General features: G+C 65.1%; 1 protein-coding gene across 1 annotated transcript; it reads left to right on the top strand.

Annotated features, from left to right (window-relative positions):
• Positions 1 to 879: 879 nt before the first annotated feature.
• LOC136570387 (protein capicua homolog) lies at positions 880 to 19,443 on the top strand (the record flags this gene model as incomplete). The annotated part of the gene is given in 20 exon segments (XM_066570865.1): positions 880 to 1,839; positions 1,841 to 2,792; positions 7,938 to 8,141; positions 8,690 to 8,897; positions 8,983 to 9,103; positions 10,180 to 10,362; positions 11,286 to 11,442; positions 12,030 to 12,087; positions 12,833 to 12,933; positions 13,059 to 13,147; positions 13,498 to 14,239; positions 14,605 to 14,738; positions 14,824 to 15,025; positions 15,527 to 15,760; positions 16,114 to 16,469; positions 16,549 to 16,751; positions 17,388 to 17,539; positions 17,629 to 17,775; positions 18,296 to 18,427; positions 19,034 to 19,443. Coding segments are annotated over 20 exon segments (5,640 nt in total), but the record flags the coding sequence as incomplete, so codon positions are not given.
• Positions 19,444 to 19,453: the final 10 nt, after the last annotated feature.

Below are 19,453 nucleotides of genomic sequence, written 5' to 3' on the forward strand. Positions count from 1 at the left end.
GACCTCAATTTTGAGTTTCGGCCCCCAGTCTTGAGTTCCGGGACCCCAAATTTGAGTTTCTTGACCCCGATTTTGGGGCTAGGGACCCCAGTTTTGAATTTTGGGGCCTCAATTTTGAGTTCCGGGACCCCAATTTTGCATTGGGGCACCCCAATTTTGAGGTCTGGACCCCAATTTTGAGTTCCGGGACCCCAATTTTGAGGTCTGGACCCCAATTTTGGGATTTGGGACCCCAATTCCGTTCCCGGACTCCAAATTTAGGGCTCAGGACCCGAAATTTGAGTTGCCAGACCCCAATTTTGGCTTTCTGAACCCAAATTTGGGCGCTTGGGACCCCAATTTTGGGGTTCGCGACCCCCCCCCCAAATTCTCCCACCAGAATTTTGTGGCTCCTCTCCCCCCACGCCCCCTCCCCATTCTGGCTGGGTGGGGGTGGGGGTGGGGTCAGCCCTGTCCCCTCCCCCCCTCACTGACCCCTCCCCCAATGTCCCCGCAGGACCCCTCAGCTCCGGGAGGAAGATGAAGCCGGCGAGGAAGGCCGGCGGCTCCTCCTCCTCCTCCTCCTCCTCCTCCTCTTCCTCCTCCTCCTCCTCCTCCGCCCCCCGCGCCCCCCCCCTCCCCAAACCCCCCCAGGACGACCCCCACCCCTCCCCCCCTCCGCCCCCTCCGCTGTCCGCCTCCCCTCCCCCCCCCAGCCGCAAGACCACCACCTTCAAATCCCGCGCCCCCCGCAAAAAAACCCCCGCGACCCCCGAGCAGGACCCGCAGGCGGACGCGGGCGGCTGCTCCAGCACGGACACGGCCAGCGAGCACTCGGCCGACGAGGGCGGGGGCGGCCCCGGCGGGGTCCCCACGCCCCCCGCGCCCCCCGCGCCCCCCGCGCCGCCCCCCGGGGACCCCCCCGAGCTGGAGGCCGCGTTCCGGCGGCTCCGCTGCCAGCGGGTCCTGGCCCGGCGCGACGGCGTTTTCCGCCCGGCCGTGGTGAAGCAGCTGCGGCGCGGCCACGAGCTCGGCGTTCAGTTCGCCGGCGACCGCGGGGTGACGTTTTTCGAGGGGGGGTTCCTGCTCGGGGACCCCCCGGCCGTGGTGCTGGACGCCACCCCCCCGGCGGGGGCCCTGGGCGTGGGCACGGCCGTGTGCGCCCGTCTGGACCCGGCCGAGACGCTCTACCGGCCGGGCACGGTGGTGGAGGTGAGCGCCAAGCCGCCCTCGTACCGCGTGCGCTTCGCCCCGCCGCCCCCCGCGCCCCCCGTGTGGGTGCCCCGGTCGGGGCTGAGGCTCCTGCGGCCCCCGTGGCCCCCGCACGGCGGCGGAGAGCCCGGCCCGGGCCCTCACCCCGCCGAGGATGAGGATGAGGAGGGCGCCCCGCGGCAGCCGGAGGACGCCGAAGTTTCCAAACTCAGCGCCGCGCCCCAGCAGCAGCAACAACATCAACAACAGCAGCAACAACAGCAGCAACAGCAACAGCAACAGCCCCCGCCCCAGCGAGCCGGGGGACCCCCGCCCCAGCCCACCGGGACCCCCCAGCCCAAGTACAAGAAGGGGGACGTGGTGTGCACCCCGAACGGCATCAGGAAGAAATTCAACGGGAAGCAGTGGCGGCGGCTCTGCTCCCGCGACGGCTGCACCAAGGAGTCGCAGCGCAGGGGATTCTGCTCCCGCCACCTCTCCATGCGCACCAAGGAGCTCGAGGGGCTCCCCGAGCCGCGGCCGGGCCCCCCGGGCCCCCCGAGCCAGCGCGGGAGCAGCACGGATTTCGAATGGGGCGACGAAACGTCCCGGGAGAGCGAGGGGGACGCGCGGGGCCGCCCGGTGGTGCCGCCCAACCCGGACCTGTCCCCGCTTCGAGTTCGACGAGTGCGAGGCCGCCGTGATGCTCGTGTCGCTGGGCTCGTCCCGCTCCGGGACCCCGAGCTTCTCGCCGGCCTCCACGCAATCCCCGTTCTCGCCCACGCCGTCGCCGTCGCCGTCGCCGCTGTTCGGGTTCCGCCCCGCCAACTTCAGCCCGGTCACGGCCTCGCCCCGGGCCCGCGGGCGGCACCTGAGCTCCGGCACCCCCCGGCCCGGGGAAGGCCTGAGCCCCCCTCCCCCTCCGCCTCCGCCTCCGCCTCCTCCTCCTCCTCCTCGCCCCCGCCCCCCCTCCGGCGTCCCGCCCGTTTTCCAGCCCGGGTTGCCCTTCCCGGTGCCGTTGAGCCCCGGGAAACGCAAAGCGGAGGCGGCGGCGGCGGCGGCGATGGGGGAGGGGGTGGATGGGGGTGGGGGTCCCGGGGGTGCCCCCGGTGCGGCGGGGGGGGGAGGGGCGATGTTCCGAGCGCTGTCGCCGCTGTTCGCGCCCCGCTCCCCCGCGGGGCTCACGGCCGACCCCGGCCCCGCCGCCCGCAGGGTCCCGGCCGTGCCGCGGGGCTCCCCCGTGATCGTTCGCAACCCCGAGGTTCCGCTCCCGGACCCGCTCCCGCCGCGGCCCCGCCCGCTGCCGCCCCCTCCCCAAAAAGCGCCCCCCGCGCCCCCCGCCCTGGCCGCCCCCGTGCCCATCAACGCCGGGAGGCTCCGCCCCGGCCCCGGCCCCGCCCCCGCCCGCCCCGCCCCCTCCGCCGCCGCCCCTCCCCCCCCCGCCGAGCAGCGGGGAGCGCCCCCCCCCCCCGGGGCCGGCGCCGCTTTCGGGGGGCCCCCCCTGCACCCCGTGCCCTTCCACCCCTCCCCCGCCGCGCTGCTGCCGCTGCTCGTGCCCGGAGACTTCGGGGGACCCCCCCAGGCCCCCCGCAAGGAAATCGTGATGGGCCGGCCCGGGACAGGTACGGGAACGGGGGGGATTCGGGGGGTTTGGGGGGGATTGGGGGCAATATCGGGGGAGTTTGGGGGGATTTGGGGGGGGTTTGGGGGGATTTGGGGAGGTTTGGGGAGGTTTGGAAGGAGTTTGGGGGGATTTGGGGGGGGTTTGGGGGGATTTGGGGAGGTTTGGGGAGGTTTGGAAGGAGTTTGGGGGGATTTGGGGGGGGTTTGGGGGGATTTGGGGAGGTTTGGAAGGAGTTTTGGGGGGATTTGGGGGCTCTGGAGGAGTTTTAGGGAGTTTGGGGGGGGGGGGTTGTGGAGATTTGAGGAGATTCGTGGGGATTTGTGAATTTTTTTGGGGGGGGTTTTGGGGGACCTGTCTGACTCTGGGGGAGTTTTGGGGAGGTTTTTGGGGGACCTGTGCGAGTTTTTTGGGGGGATTTAGGGAGGTTTTGAGAAATACTGGGGAGGTCTTGGAGTTTCTGGGGAGATTTTAGGGGGATTTTGAGGTGGGGAATGAGGTCGGGGGTCAGGGGCGGGGCCTTGTGAGGTCACAGCGAGGTCACGGTGAGGTCAGAGCGCATTGTGACGTCACGTGCGGCCCTGGTGAGGTCAGAGCGGGGTTGGTGCATGGTGGTGACGTCATTGTGATGTCACTGTGATGTCACCGTGAGGTCGCTGTGAGGTCGCGGTGGGGGCGGAGCTGTTGTGGCGGGTTTTGTGTCGTGGTGATGTCACGGTGACGTCACTGTGATGTCACAACAGCGCCGGGGCTGTGCTGCCATGGAGTTGGTGGCTCCTGCTGACGTCACGGTGACGTCCGAGCGGTGCCGGGGCTGTCAGGGTGGAGTCGGACCATTGTAGTGACGTCAGAGCTGTGTTGGGGTGGTGTCACCGTGTCGTGATGACGTCACAGTGACGTCAGAGCGGCGCCGGGGCTGTCACGTGGGCTATGAGCGTTGTAGAGACATCGCAGTGACGTCACGGTGACGTCACAGCTCGGCTCGGGCTCTCCCGTGCCGCTTTTCGCCCCGCGGTGACGTCACCCCGCCTCTCCGTGACGTCACGGCCTCGCCCTGTGCCCTCCACGGGGTGGGCGTGGCCTCGTTGAGCTTTCAGGGAGGGGCGTGGCTTTCCCGCTCGGAGTGGGCGTGGCCTCGGCCGGCGCTGCGCGCGCAGCCCGCCCCGGGCGCGGGAGGCGGGGGCGGGCGGGGGGCGCCCTCTCATTTGCATACGCGCGGCGGCTCCTCCAATGGGCGCGCGGCGCGGGGGCGGGAAGCCCCCTCTCATTTGCATACGCGCGCGGGCGCCGTCGCCCCGGGGGGGGGATGGAGGGGGGAGATTTGAGTGGGCGGGGTGATCGCCCTGCTCATTTGCATACGCGCGCGGCTCCTCCAATGGGCGCCGCGGGGCTCCGCACGCGCGGGCGCCGCCGGCCAATGGGGTGAGGGCTGGAAGGGGGGAGGGAGGGGTGAGGGGCGGGGGTTTGCGCATGCGCGGCGGGAGAGGCGGGAGCAGCGGCGAAGGGGGGGGGGGGGCGGCGCGCGCGCCCGTTCCCAGCGCGCGCTTCGGGCGCGGGCGGCGGCCCCGGAGCGCGACCCCTCCCCCCCCCCTCCCTCCCTTCTGTTCCCCCCCGAAAAAAAAAAATCCCGGGAGGGGGAAAATCCCCTCCCCCACCCCCCCTCACACACACAGAACCGAACCGGGACCGACACCGAGACCTTGCACACCCCCCCTCGCATTCCCCTCCCTTCCCTCCGCCATGTCCTCCTCCTCCGCCGCCCTCCCCCCGGCCGCGGCCCCGCGCAGAGGCCTCGGCATGTTCGGTCAGTGCTGGGGGGGGGAAAGGGGGGAATTTGGGGGGGTCCCTGAGGGGATTTGGGGTTCAGCAGGGTCCAATAAGGGGGGGGGGGAAGGGTTTGGGGTCTGTGGGAAAGGGGTGGGGGCGGGTGGGGGTGGAGGGGTTTGTGAGGGAGGAGTGGGGGGTGTGAGGGGGGTGAGGGGCTCTGAGGGGATTTTGGGGGGCTCTGAGGGGGATTTGGGGGATCTGAGGAGGTTTTGGGGGATTTTGGGGTGGGGTTGATGGAGTCCGTGCGGGGATTTGGGGTCCGTGAGGGGTAATTTAGGATCCATGTGGGGATTTGGGTTTCGTGAGGGGAATTGGGGTCCGTGAGGCGATTTTGGCTTTCGTGAGGGGGATTTGGGGTTTGTGCGGGGTAATTTAGGATCCGTTGGGGGATTTGGGGTCCGTGAGGGGATTCGGGGTTTGTTACGAGATTTTGGGGTTCGTGAGGGGAATTTGGGGTTTGTGAGGGGAATTTGGGGTTCGTGATGGGGGTTTTGGATTCTTTGAAGGGAATTTGGGGTCCGTGAGGAGAATTTTGGGATCCGTGCGGGGGATCTGGGGTTTGTGAGGGGATTTGGGGTTCGTGAGAGGGTTTTGGATTCTTTGAAGGGATTTTGGGGTCCGTGAGGGGAATTTGGGATTTGTGAGGGGTAATTTAGGACCCGTGTGGAGATTTCGGGTTTCGTGAGGGGGATTTGAGGTTTCTGAGGGGGTTTGGGGTCCGTGATGCGGATTTTTGGGGTCCGTGAGGGGGATTTGGGGTTTCTGAGGGGAATTTTGGGGTTTCTGAGGGAAAATTGGGGTCCGCGAGGGGTAATTTAGGATCCGTGTAGGGATTTGGGGTCCGTGAGGAGAATTTGGGGTCTATGAGGGAATTTTGGGAATTGTGAGGAGATTTGGGAATTGTGAGGGGTGATTTAGGATCTATGTGAGGATTTGGGGTTTGTGAGGAGATTTTGGGGTTCGTGAGGGGAATTTTGGGGTCTCTGTGGGGATTTAGGATTCGTGAGGGGAATTTTGGGGTCCGTGAGGGGGATTTGGGGTTCGTGAAGGGATTTTGACGATTTGTGAGGAAATTTTGGGGTTTGTGAGGCGATTTCGGGGTTTTGAGGTGGTTTTGGGGGTTCTGTGAGGAAATGTTGATGTTTGCGAGGTGATTTTGGGGTTCTGAGGTGATTTTTGGTGATTTGTGATTATGTTTTGGGGTTTGTGAAGCGATTTGAGGGTTTTGAAGTGATTTTGGGGTCCTTGTGAGAGGATTTCGGGGTTCCGATGTCATTTTGGGGGTTTTGTGAGGAAATTTTGGAATTTGTGAGGGGATTTGGGGGATCCCAGGTGATTTTGGCGTCTTTGCAAGAAGATTTGGGGGTTCTGATGCGATTTTGGGTGGTTTGTGAGGAAACGTTGGGGTTTGTGAGGAGATTTTGGGTTTCTGAGGCGATTTTGGGGGATTTGTGAGGAAATTTCGGGATTTGGGAGGAGATTTGGGGGTTTCGTGAGGAAATTTTGGGGTCTGTGAGGAGATTTTGGGTTTCTGAGGCGATTTTGGAGGTTTGGTGAGGAAATTTGGGCGTTTTGAGGTAAATTTGTGATTTCTGTGGGGAATGGACGAGGTCCACGAGAGGATTTGGGTTCCTTGTGAGGGAATTTGGGGGTTCCGAGGCAATTCTGGAGGTTCTGTGAGGAAATTTTGGGGTTTTTGAGGCTATTTTACGATTCTGAGATGATTTTGCGTTTCCCGCGAGGAAATTTTGGGGGTTCTGGGGCGATTTTGGGGGTTTTGTGAGGAAACGTTGGGGTTTTCAAGAGGATTCGGGCGTTTCGAGCCAAATTTGTGATTTCTGTGAGGGATTTATGGTGTCCAGGAGAGCATCTGGGGTCTCTGTGAGGGAATTTGGGGCTTCTGAGGCAATTTTGGCGTCCTGTGAGAAAACTTTGGGTTTTTTGAGGTCTTTGTGAGGTAACTTCGAGGTTTCTGAAGTAATTTAGGGGGGTCTTGGAGGTAATTTTGGGGTCTTGGAGGTAATTTTGGAGGTTTCTGAGGTAATTTGGGGGGTCTTTGAGGTAATCTTGGGTTTTCTGAGGTAATTTTGGGGGTCTTTGAGGTAATTTTGAGGGTTCTGAGGTATTTTTGGGGGTTTCTGAGGCAATTTTGGGGTTTTTGAAGTAATTTGAGGCTCCTTTGAGGTAATTTGGGGGTTTCTGAGCTTATTTGGGGGGGTCTTTGAGGCAATTTTGGGGTTTCTGAGGTTATTTTGAGGCTCCTTTGAGGTAATTTTGGGGTCTTTGAGGTAATTTTGAGTACTTGAGGAAATTCCGGAGTTTCTGCGCCAATTTTTCCCTTTTGTGGGATCGTTTTGGGGCGTCCCTGGGGGGCCCCCGGTGTCCCCTGGCCCCTCGTGGGTGTCCCCCCCCCCCCCCCCCCTTTGTCACGGCCCATTGGGGGCTGTCGGAGCCCGTCCCCTCCCCCGTCCCCGTGTCCCACCTGTGTCCGTCTGTCTGTCCGTCTGTCTGTCCCACCTGTGTCCCTGTGTCTGTCTGTCCGTCTGTCTGTCCCACCTGTGTCCCTGTGTCTGTCTGTCCGTCCGTCTGTCCCACCTGTGTCCCTGTGTCTGTCTGTCTGTCCCACCTGTGTCCCACCTGTGTCCGTCTGTCCGTCTGTCTGTCCCACCTGTGTCCCTGTGTCTGTCCGTCTGTCTGTCCCACCTGTGTCCCTGTGTCTGTCTGTCCGTCTGTCTGTTCCACCTGTGTCCCTGTGTCTGTCTGTCCCACCTGTGTCCCTGTGTCTGTCTGTCCGTCTGTCTGTCCCACCTGTGTCCCTGTGTCTGTCCGTCTGTCTGTCCCACCTGTGTCCCTGTGTCTGTCTGTCGGTCTGTCTGTTCCACCTGTGTCCCTGTGTCTGTCTGTCTGTCCCACCTGTGTCCCACCTGTGTCCGTCTGTCCGTCTGTTTGTCCCACCTGTGTCCCTGTGTCTGTCTGTCCGTCTGTCCCACCTGTGTCCCTGTGTCTGTCTGTCTGTCCCACCTGTGTCCCTGTGTCTGTCTGTCCGTGCAGCGTGGACCAGCGTGGAGCCGCGCTCAGTGCCCGTGTCACACCCACCGTGTCCCACCTGTGTCCGTCTGTCCCACCTGTGTCCCTCTGTCCCACCTGTGTCCCTCTGTCTCACCTGTGTCTGTCCGTCTGTCTGTCCGTGCAGCGTGGACCAGCGTGGAGCCGCGCTCGGTGCCCGTGTCACACCCACAGTGTCCCACCTGTGTCTCACCTGTGTCTGTCTGTCTGTCCGTCTGTCTCACCCGTGTCCGTCTGTCCGTCCCTCCCGCAGTGTGGACCAACGTGGAGCCGCGCTCGGTGCCCGTGTTCCCCTGGCACTCCCTGGTGCCGTTCCTGGCCCCGAGCCAGCCCGACGCCCCCCCCCAGCCCCCGGCCGGGCTGCAGCCCGTGAGCCACCTGAGCCACCTGAGCCACCTGAGCCACCCGGGCCACCCGGGCCACCCGGGCCACCCGCCCGCGGCCGCACCTGGCAAAGGTGACACGGGGACAGCTGGGGACGGGCTGGGGACAGCTGGGGATGGGCTGGGGACAGCTGGGGATGGGCTGGGACGGGCTGGGACACACCTGGGGACACACCTGGGGACACACCTGGGGACACAACCTGATACACCTGGGACACACCTGGGGACAGCTGGGACACACCTGGGGACACAGCCTGATACACCTGGGACAGCTGGGACACACCTGGGGACAGGCTGGGGATGGGCTGACACACCTGGGGACACCTGGGACACACCTGGGGTAGCTGGGACACCTGGGGGCACAGCCTGACACACCTGGGCACAGCTGGCACATGGACTGACAGGCCTGGGACACACCTGGGGATGGGCTGGGGAATACCTGGGACCCACCTGGGATCTCTGAGACACACCCAGGACCCCTGGGACACACCTGGGATACCCGGGGCACACCTGGCTGCCACCCCCCGCCCCACCCTGACACAGCTGGGACACACCTGAGACGCAGCCCCTGCCCCGCCCCCAGCCCCTCCCCCGCTCTCACAGCCCCGCCCCCTGCCCCCAGAGCCGCCCGAGTCCCTGGCGGTGGCGCCCGAGCCCGGGGGGCGGGGCCAGGAGCCCGGGCGCTGCGGGGGGGCCACGCGCCCGCCCAGCCCCCCCCCCGCCGCGCCCCCGGCCCCGCCCCCCGCGGCCACGGCCCCGCCCCCCGAGGAGGAACCGCCCGGGGGGGGCACCCGGCCGGACAGCGAGACCGAGAGTGACCACGACGACGCGTGAGTGACCCTGGGTGACCCCCGGGTGACCTCTGACCCTGGGTGACCCCTGGGTGACCCCCGTGTCCGTCTGTCCGTCTGGCAGGTTCCTGTCGTCCATCGTGGCCCCGGAGCTGCCGCTGCCGCTGGGCCCGGGCAAGCGCCGCACGCAGTCCCTGAGCGCCCTGCCCAAGGAGGGGGACAAGGACGGCCGCAGCCCCAGCAAGGTGACCCCAAACAGCCCGAAACCACCCCGAAACCAGCCCAGAATCCCCCTGAAATCACCCCAAAATCCACACAAAACCCACCCTGAAATCATCTCTGAAATCACCCCAAAATCCCCCCTGAAATCACCCCGAAATACTCCCTGAAATCCTCCTGAAATTCCTTCAAAAATCCATTCTTAAATTCCCACTAATCACCCCCAAAATCACCCTAAAATTATCCTGAAATCACCCTGAAATACTCCCAAAATCCACCCTGACATCTGCACAAAATACCCCCAAAATCACCCCTGAAATTACCCTGAAATTCCCCCTCATATCCCCACAAAATAGCCCTGAAATTCCTCCTGGGATCCCCCCAAAAACCCACCCTGAAATCCACACAAAATCCCCTTTGAAATTCCCCCAAAATCAGCCCAAAATTCCCCCTGAAATTCCCCCCAAATCACCCCAAATTCCCCCAAAATCAGCCCAAAATTCCCCCTGAAATCCTCCAAAATCCCCCCAAAATCTTCCTGAAACTCCAGTGGGCGTGTCCACAGCCAAAGGACCACACCCACCCATGGCCCTGTCGGCTGACCCCGCCCCTTTGTGTGTGTGCCCCCTCTGACCCCGCCCCTTTGTGTGTGTGCCCCCTCTGACCCCGCCCCTTTGTGGGCGTGTGTGTGTCCCCTCTGACCCCGCCCCTTTGTGTGTGTGTGTCCCCTCTGACCCCGCCCCTTTGTGTGTGTGTGCCCCCTCTGACCCCGCCCCTTTGTGTGTGTGTGTGTGCCCCCTCTGACCCCGCCCCTTTGTGTGTGTGCCCCCTCTGACCCCGCCCCTTTGTGTGTGTGTGTGTGCCCCCTCTGACCCCGCCCCTTTGTGTGTGTGCCCCCTCTGACCCCGCCCCTTTGTGTGTGTGTGTGTGCCCCCTCTGACCCCGCCCCTTTGTGGGCGTGTGTGTGTCCCCTCTGACCCCGCCCCTTTGTGTGTGTGTCCCCTCTGACCCCGCCCCTCTGTGTGTGTGTGCCCCCTCTGACCCCGCCCCTCTGTGTGTGTGTGCCCCCTCTGACCCCGCCCCTCTGTGGGCGTGTCCGCAGCGAGAGAAGGACCACATCCGGCGGCCCATGAACGCCTTCATGATCTTCAGCAAGCGGCACCGGGCGCTCGTGCACCAGCGGCACCCGAACCAGGACAACCGCACGGTCAGCAAGATCCTGGGCGAGTGGTGGTACGCGCTGGGGCCGCGGGAGAAGCAGCAGTACCACGACCTGGCCTTCCAGGTGAGACTTGGGGGGTCCTGGATGGAGTTTGGGGGGTCCTGGATGGAGTTTGGGGGGTCCCAGGTGGGGTTTGCGGGGTCCTGGATGGAGTTTGGGGGGTCCCAGATGGAGTTTGGGGGCTCACAGGTGGGATTTGGGGGGTCACAGGTGGGATTTGGGGGGTCACAGGTGGGATTTGGGGGGATTTGGGGGGTCCTGGATGGAGTTCAGGGGTCCCTGGGGCAGTGCTGGTACGCGCTGGGGCCCCGGGAGAAGCAGCAGTACCACGACCTGGCCTTCCAGGTGAGACATGGGGGGATTTGGGGGGTCCCAGGTGGGGTTTGGGGGGTCACAGGTGAGATTTGGGGGGTCAGGAGGGGTCACAGGTGGGGTTTTTAGGGGTTTTGGGGGTCCCTGGGGCAGTGCTGGTACGCGCTGGGGCCCCGGGAGAAGCAGCAGTACCACGACCTGGCCTTCCAGGTGAGGTTTGGGGGGTCCCAGGTGAGGTTTGGGGCCCCCAGATGGGATTTGGGGGGTCCCCGGTGCTGTTTTGGGGTTCCCAGCTGAGATTGTGGAGGAAATTCTGGAATTTTGGGGGGGTTTGGAGCAGCGGCTCCCCCTGCAGGTGAAGCTGGGGCACTGCAGGCACGGCCTAGTGGGGATTTGGGGGAACTTTGGAGGATTTTGGGCTTTTTTGGGGTGTTTGGGATTCAGGGCTGGATTTTGGGGTTCGGGGTTGGATTTGGGGGTATCCCAGGTTACTTTTGGGGAAAATTCAGGGGTTTTAGGGTGTTTGGAGCTCTCCCTGCAGGTGAAGCTGGTGCATTGCAGGAACGTCTGGCAGTGAATTTTGGGGGAATGTTTGGGAATTTTTGGGGTTCGGGGTTGGGATTTGGGGTTCAGGATTGGATTTTTGGGGTTCCTGACGCTCCCCCTGCCCCCAGGTGAAGGAGGCTCATTTCAAGGCCCACCCGGACTGGAAATGGTGCAACAAAGACCGGAAAAAATCCAGCTCGGATGGGGGGAGGGGCCCGGGGGGGGTCCCCAAGGAGCCCCGCGAGCGCAGCGCCTCCGAGAGCGGCCCCCCCGCCCCTCCCCCAGGTCTGTGACCCCCCAAAAAACCCCAAAATCCCCCCAAAACCCGCCCCAAAAACCCTCCCAAAATCCCCTGAACCCCACCCCCAAAAATCCCCTCAAATCCCCCCTAAACCTCCCTGAAACCCCCCCAAAATCCCCTCAAATCCCTCCTAAACCCCCCCTAAACCCCCCCCCAAAATCCCCCCTTAAACCCCTCAAAAAACCCTCCCAAAATCCCCTGAAACCCCCCCAAAAATCCCCTCAAATCCCTCCTAAACCCCCCCCAAAATCCCCCCTAAACCCCCCAAAAAACCCTCCCAAAATTCCCCCAAAATCCCCTCGAACCCCCCCTAAACCCCTGCACAACCCCCCAAATCCCCTGAAACCCCCCCAAAAATCCCCCCCAACCCCCCCCAATAAACCCCCCAAAACACTCCCCAAAATGCCCCCGAACCCCCCCAAACGCCCCCACAACCTCCCCCGAGAATCCCCAAAAAGCCCCAAACTCCCCTCATGAATCCCAACCCTGCCCCCAAAAACCCCAAAACGCCCCCAACCCCCCCAAATCCCCTCCCCCCCCCCCGTCTCTAACCGTGCCCCTCCCCCCGCAGGTGGCGCCGACCCCTCCCCCCCCGAGGCCAAGGGGGGGGTCCCGGGGGGTCCCGCGGAGCCGCGGGGCGGGGCCGGGGGTGGGGGAGGGGCGGCCCCGCCCCCCCCGCCCCGCCCCCGCGCCTTCTCCCACAGCGGCGTGGGGGGGGGCGACCCCCGAGGGCCCCCCCTGCACGAGCTCAGCCAGGTGGGGGAGGGGCGGGGCCTGGGGGGGATTCGGGGGGAATTCGGGGGGGTTTGGGGTCCCTGACCGAGCATTTTTGGGGGCCTTAAACTGAGAATTTTTGGGGTATTTGGGGAAGATTTTGGGGATTTTGGGCGGTTTCTGATCTGAATTTTTGAGGATTTTGGGGCATCCGTAAATTCAACGTTTTTGGGGATTTTTGGAGTTTCCGATCTGAGGTTGTGGGGATCTTTTGGGGTTCCTGACCCACAAACTTGGGGTGATTTGGGGCTGATTTGGGTGATTGCAGGGATATTGGAATGATTTTTTGGCTGATTTTTGGGGTGATTTCTGGTGATTTCGGGGTAGTTTGGGAGGTTTTTTTGGCTGATTTTGGGGGTGATTTGTGGGGAGCTTTCCGGTGATTTCTGGGTTAATTTTGCTCTTTTTGGGGGCAGTGTTGGGGCTGATTTTTGGGGTGATTTCAGCTGATTTTTGGGGCTGATTCCACCTCATTCCTCCCCTCCCCCAGCTCTGCTCCGGCCCCGCCCCCTTCGCCGCCGCCGCCCCCAAGGGTGGGGGAGGGGCGGCGCCCGGGTTCTCGCCCCTCCCCCCGCGCTCGGGGGCCCCGCCCCGCCCCCCCCGGGCGCTGCCCCGCCCCCCCCGGGCGCAGAGCGAGGAGGCCACGAGCGACGAGGAGCGAATGGTGATCTGCGAGGAGGAGGGCGACGATGACGTCATCGGTCAGGACACGCCCCCCGCCCCGCCCCCAGACCACAACAACCCCGGGGGGGGGGGTCCTGGGAGCCCCTCCCCCCCCTTACACTGCCCCTCCCCCCTCTCTGACCGCCCCTCCCCCCCACTTCAGACGATGGGTTCGCCCCTCCCCCACCCGACATCGACCTCAAGTGCAAAGAGAGAGTGAGCGACAGCGAGAGCGAGGGGGAGGGGCAGCAGGTGAGGGGGGGAGGGGCAAGGGGAGGGGCAGGGGCAAAGGGAGAGGGGAGGGACAAAGGATGGGGGAGGGAGAGGCAGAGAGGGAGGGGCAGCCGGTGCGATTGGGGGAGGGGCAAAGCAAAAGGGGGGGAGGGGCAGAGCGGGGTGTGGGCGGGGCAAAAGGGAGGGAGGAGCATCGTGAGGGGGGAGGGGCCCACGTGGGGGGGGGATGGGCAAATGGAGGGGGCGGGGCAGGGAGGGTGGGGGAGGGTCTGGGGGGGGTTCCATGGGATGGGGGAGGGGCACGGGGGTCCCTCCGGGGATCCCCCCCCTTTCCCCTCCCCCTCTCTGATCCTCGCCCCTCCCCCCAGCCCCTCCCCCGCAGGCCGTTCCCGCCGGGGCCGCCCCGCCCCCCCCCGGAGCTGGAGCCGCCCCCGGGCCCCCCCGAGCCCTCCCCCGGCCCCTCCCCCACCCCCTACAAGGGGCCGCCCCCGCCCCGCGGCCCCGCCCCTCCCCCACCCCGCCGCAAACGGGCCGAGAGCGCCGAGGGGGGGATGGGCGGGGGGGGAGGGGCCGGAGGGGGGGGAGGGGCCGGGGGCAGCGCCCCTCCCCCCCCGCTGCGCCCCGGGCCCGCCCCTCCCCCCGGCCCCGCCCCCAGCAAGGCCCCGATGGCCGCCGTGGGGGGGGGAGGGGCGGGGGGGGGAGGGGTCGTGGCCAATCTGGTGCTGGGGGGTGGGGGAGGGGCGGGGCCGGGACCCCCTCCCCCCCCCTCGGTGGCGCTGCTCCCCTCCCCCCACCCCGCCCATCCCCCCCCCGTGCAGCTCCTGGCTGGGGGAGGGGCGGGAGGGGGCGGGGCCTCGGCAGGGGGCGGGGCGGCGCCCCCCGCCCCTCCCCCCCCGAACGGGCCCCTCCCCCTGGGCATCACCCAGGTCCAATACATCCTCCCCACCCTGCCCCTCCCCCACGGCAAAGGCCCCGCCCCCAGCGCCGCCCCGGCCCCGCCCAACCCCCCCCAGGCCCCCAACCCCCCCCTGCACTTCGCCCTGCCCCCACCCCAGAACGGCAAAGCCCCGCCCCCAGCCACGGGGGGCGCCGGAGGCTCCGCCCCCAAAGGTACCGGGGGTGGGGGAGGGTGGGGGTGGGCGGGGTCTCAGGTTGGGGGAGGGGCTCTGATTTGGGGGCGTGATCTCATTTTTAGGGCAGGTTCCTGGGTGGGGGCGGGGCTTCAGATTGGGGAGGAGTCTCTGGGGTGGGGCGGGGCATCTGATTGGGGGTGGGGTGGGGGAGGGGCTCGGTGGGATGTGGGCGTGGTCTCAGGTCGGGGGAGGGGTCTCTGGGATGGGGGCGTGGTCTCAGGTTGGTGCTGGGGTATTAAATTGGGGGAGGAGTTTTGGGTTGGGGTGGGGCCTGCAGGATGGGCGTGGTCTCAGGCCTGGGGGCGTGGCCTCCCATTATAACCCCGCCCCTCCCCCCTTTAGCCCAGCCCTCCCCCCCGGGCCAGGCCCCGCCCCCCTCCCCGCTGCTCCCGGGGAAGGTTCTGGTGCCCGTGGCCCCGCCCGGCCCCGCCCTGACGCCCTTCGGGACCCCCGGCACGGCCCCGCCCCCCGGCAAGGTACGCCCCCTCCCCCCCATTGCCCCTCCCCCCTCAGCCCCTCCCCCCTCTCTAACCCCCCCTTTTCTCTCCCCTCCCCCCCCAGATCATCCAGCTCAGCCCCGTGCCCCTGGTGCCCCCCCCGGGCAGCCCCGTGGGGGTGGGCGTGGGGGGCGGGGCCAGCGCAGGCCCCGCCCCTCCCCCCAAGGTGCTGCTGCCCCCGGCCCGGATCGCGTACGTGCACCCCGCCCCTCCCCCACCCGCGCAGGCCCCGCCCCCCGTGCTCGGGTTCACGGCGCTGCTGCAGGGTGAGAGGGGGAGGGGCCATGGAGGGAGGGGCAATGGGGGAGGGGCCATGGAGGGAGGGGCAAGGGGGAGGGGTAAAAGGGGGGAGGGGCCAAGGGAAGGGGCCAGGGGGAGGGGCAAAGGGGGGAGGGGCAACGGGGGAGGGGCCAGGAAGGAGGGGCCGGGGGGGAGGGGCAATCGGGGGAGGGGGAAGGGGAGGGAGTCTGGGAGCGATTTTGGGGTCATTTGGGTTCTTTGCCTGATTTGAGGCTCATTTGTGATTTTGTGGTGATTTTGGGGATAATTTCGTTGGTTTTAGGGATGGTTTTGGGGTTTTTTGGGATTATTTGTGGTGTCGGGGTGATTTGGGAACAGTTGGTTGTTCTTGGGAGAATTCTGAGGGTTTTTTGGGTGATAATTTTGTAATTTTGGGGATAATTTTGGGGGTTTTTTGGGTGGTAATTTTGGGCATTTTTGGGGTGCGATTTCCTGCCTTGGTTGCTGAGGTTTGGCCCCTCCCCCAGGGCAGGGCTCCCTGCTTGGCCCCGCCCCCGTGGGGGTCTCGGCCCTGCCCCCCCCCCAGCTGCCCCCCCCCAGCTCGGGGGGTCCCGTCCTGGCCGCCATTTACCCGGGAGGCCCCGCCCCCGCCCCCGCCCCCGCGCCCGGATTGGTCTACAGTGTGGCTGGCTCCGCCCCCCCGGCCCCGGCCCCGCCCATCCTGCCCAAGGCCGGCCCCGCCCCCACCCTGGCGGCTGCAGGTACAGGGGGCGGGGCCTGCGGGAGGGGGTGGAGCCTTGGTGTGGGCGTGGCCTGGAGCAGAGTAACTTTAAAGGGGCGGGGCTGGAGCAGGGTGTGGCTCAGTGGGAGGAGTTTGTAAGGGGTGGAGCCTTGTGGTGGGCATGGCCACTGGAAGGGGTGGGGCTTGCCAAAGGGGAGGGGTTCAGAACTGGGTGTGGCCTCCAAAGTGGGAGGTGCTGGAAAGGGCGTGGTTATGTAAATGAGAGCAATGCTCAGCTCTCTGGGCGGGGCTAACGTGACTTTAATGAGGTTTTTGTGAATACAAATGAGAGGGCGTGGTCTGAGCTCAGCCCCGCCCCCTCCTCTCCCGCAGCGGCCCCGCCCTTCCCCCCCCGCGCCCCCCGCCCCTCCCCCAAACCCCCCCAGAAGGTCAAGGCCGCCCTGGCCACGATCCCTGTGGGGGGAGGGGAGGCCCCGCCCCCGCCCCGCCCCCCTCCGGACCCGCCCCGCCCCCCTGCGCCCGACCCCGCCCCTCCCCCCTGCCCCGCCCCCTCCTCCTCCTCCCCTCCCCCTCCCCCGCCCTCCCCCCCTCCCCCCGCCGGCGACTGGGACGCTGCGGCCCCGCCCCCTCCCGAGGCCCCGCCCCCCTGCCCCTCCCCCCGCGCCGAGGCCTGGAGCCAGCGGGACCCGGTGGGGGATGGGCCGCCAAGCCCCGCCCCCCCCGACGCGGTGAGTGACGCCCCTCCCCCCTCATTAATTCGTTCATTAATTATCGAATTAATTAACTCTGATTAACCCCTCCCCCCAGGCCGAGCGCTGGGCCCCGCCCCCTGCCGAGGCCACGCCTTCTGCCGGCCCCTCCAGCTCCGCCCCCTCTCCCCCTGTCCCCGCCCCCGACGGGCCTCCCCGTGCGGCCCCGCCCCCTCCGGCCCCGCCCCCCGCCGAGGGCGGGGCCAAGAAGGCGAAGCTCCGCCCCCCACCCCTGAAAAAAACCTTCGACTCTGTGGACAGGTGAGGGGCGGGGGCTAAAGGGGCGGGGCCTGGCTGGGTGCGGTCAGACGGGGCGGGGCTTCACAGGGTGTGGTCGGGGAGGGGGCGGGGCCTGGGGTTCTTAGCGGGGTTTTTGGCTTTTCCTGGGCAGATTTTGGGGAATTTTTTCAGATAATTTTGGAGTTTTTTGGGTCATTTTTGCCGCTGTTTTTTCACAGTTTTGGGTCAGGTTTTTGGGGCTAGTTTGGGTCAGTTTTTTGGGGGTAATTCGGGCTGTTTTGGGTCAGTTTTTGGGTGTTTTTCCCCCCAGGGTCCTGTCCAAGGTGGATTTCGAGGAGCATTTTGGGGTTTTTGGGTCATTTCTGCCGCTGTTTTTTCACCGCTCTGGGGGTGATTTTTGGGTGTAATTTGGGGTATTTTGGGTCAGTTTTTGGGTGTTTTCCCCCCAGGGTCCTGTCCGAGGTGGATTTCGAGGAGCATTTTGGGGTTTTTGGGTCATTTTTGCCGCTGTTTTTTCACAGTTTTGGGTCAGGTTTTTGGGGCTAGTTTGGGCTGTTTTGGGTCAGTTTTTTGGGGGTAATTCGGGGTGTTTGGGGTCAGTTTTTTGGGTGTAATTCGGGCTGTTTTGGGTCAGTTTTTGGGTGTTTTTCCCCCCAGGGTCCTGTCCGAGGTGGATTTCGAGGAGCGCTTTGCGGAGCTGCCCGAGTTCCGGCCCGAGGAGGTTCTCCCCTCCCCCACCCTGCAGGCTCTGGCCACCTCCCCCCGCACCATCCTGGGCAGTTACCGCAAGAAGCGCAAGAACTCCACAGGTGACCCCCGACCTCTGACCCCCGGCGACCCCTGCCTGACCCCTGCCTGACCTCTGGTGACCTTTTCCGCTCTCCCTGCCCCCGCCCAGAGCTGGAGCCCCCCGGGGACGACCCCTCCTCCCCCAAGCGGAAGCTGCGGCGCCGCTCGAGCTGCGGCTCCGAGCCCTCGACCCCCAAAAGCGCCAAGGGCGCCGAGGGGGAGGGGCCGGGCGAGATCTTCACCTTCGACAGACAAGGTGGGGGAGGGGCGGGGAATGGGGGAGGGGCTGGGGAATGGGGGAGGGGCCGGGGAATGGGGGAGGGGCTGGGGAATGGGGGAGGGGCCGGGGAATGGGGGAGGGGCCGGGGAATGGGGGAGGGGCTGGGGAATGGGGGAGGGGAGAGCCCAAATGGGGCTGGGCGACCCTGAAATTTGGGGTCCCCCTGAATTGGGGGCTGTGTCCAATTTTGGGGCCTTTTTGGGGCTGTTTTAGGTTGTTTTGGGGCTGGTTTTGGGTCCATTTTGGGGCCGGGTTTGGGTCCATTTTGCGGCTGTTTTGGGGGTCTTTTGTGAGGCCGTTTTTGCTGATTTTGGGGTTATTTTGGGGCTGTTTTGGGGCTGGTTTTGGGTCCATTTTGCGGCTGTTTTTAGGTCTATTTTGGGGCTGGTTTTGGGGCTATTTTAGGGCCGTTTTGGGGCCATTTTGGGGCTGTTTGGGGCTGGTTTTGGGTCCATTTTGGGGCTGTTTCTGGGGCTCTGACCCCCCAATCCCACAGGAGGGGAGGGTGAGGATGTCCTGGGTGAGCTGGAGTACGACAAGGTCCCGTTCTCGTCGCTGCGGCGAACGCTCGACCAGCGCCGCGCGCTCGTCATGCAGCTCTTCCAGGAGCACGGCTTCTTCCCCTCGGGTGAGCCCAAAACCACCCCAAAATTACCCTGAAATTATCCCAAAATTACCCTGAAATTATCCCTGAAGTATCCTGAAATGTACCCCAGAACTAGGGCACGGCTTCTTCCCCTCGGGTGAGCCACAAAATCCCCCAGATTCTCCCCAAAATTACCCTGAAATTATCCCCAAACTATCCTGAAATTATCTTGAAATGTCCTGAATTTATCCCAGAATTATCCCCAAATTCTCCTGAAACCACCACAAAGTTACCGTGAAATTATCCCGAAATTATCTTTGAATTATCCCCAAAATTGCCCCAAAGTTGTCCCTGATTTATCCCCAGACTGCCCCAAGAAATCTCGAAATCCGTCCCTCAGTTATCCCTGAACTGCGCCAAAATTACCCTGAGTGTCCCCAACTGTCCCTGAACTGTCCCCAGTTGTCCCCTGATTGTCCCCAGTTGTCCCCAGGCCAGGCCAGGGCAGGTTCCAGTCCCGTTTCGCCCGGGTCCATCTGTCCCAAACTGTCCCAAACTCTCTCCGATTGTCCCCAAACTGTCCCAAATCTCCCTGAATTGTCCCCAAACTGTCCCTGATTGTCCCCAACCTGTCCCTGCTGTCCCCAGCCCAGGCCACGGCCGCCTTCCAGTCCCGTTTCGCCGACATTTTCCCCACCAAGCTCTGCCTGCAGCTCAAGATCCGCGAGGTTCGCCAGAAGATCATGCAGGCGGCCACGCCCACCGAGCCGGCCCCGCCCACCGAGCCCGACGGCCCCGCCCCCTCCGCCAGCGAGGCCGCGCCCCCTCCTCCGCCCCCTCCAGCAGCGCCGGCCCCGCCCCTTTCATCTTCAAACCCCGCCCCGTCCTCCTCGTCTGACCCCGCCCCCTCGGCCGAGGCCGCGCCCCCCTCGCCCCCCGCGGGCGTGCGCTGAACCATTCCATGGCCACGCCCCCTTTTTGTTGGTGGCTCCGCCCCCTTTTTGTTGGTCACGTGACCGGGATCTTTTAAACAACCGGAGAATCTTTGGAGCCCCGCCCCCCGCTGGT

This window comes from Molothrus aeneus, unplaced genomic scaffold, assembly GCF_037042795.1.
Source record: "Molothrus aeneus isolate 106 unplaced genomic scaffold, BPBGC_Maene_1.0 scaffold_328, whole genome shotgun sequence".
In the NCBI taxonomy this organism is placed as follows: domain Eukaryota; kingdom Metazoa; phylum Chordata; class Aves; order Passeriformes; family Icteridae; genus Molothrus; species Molothrus aeneus.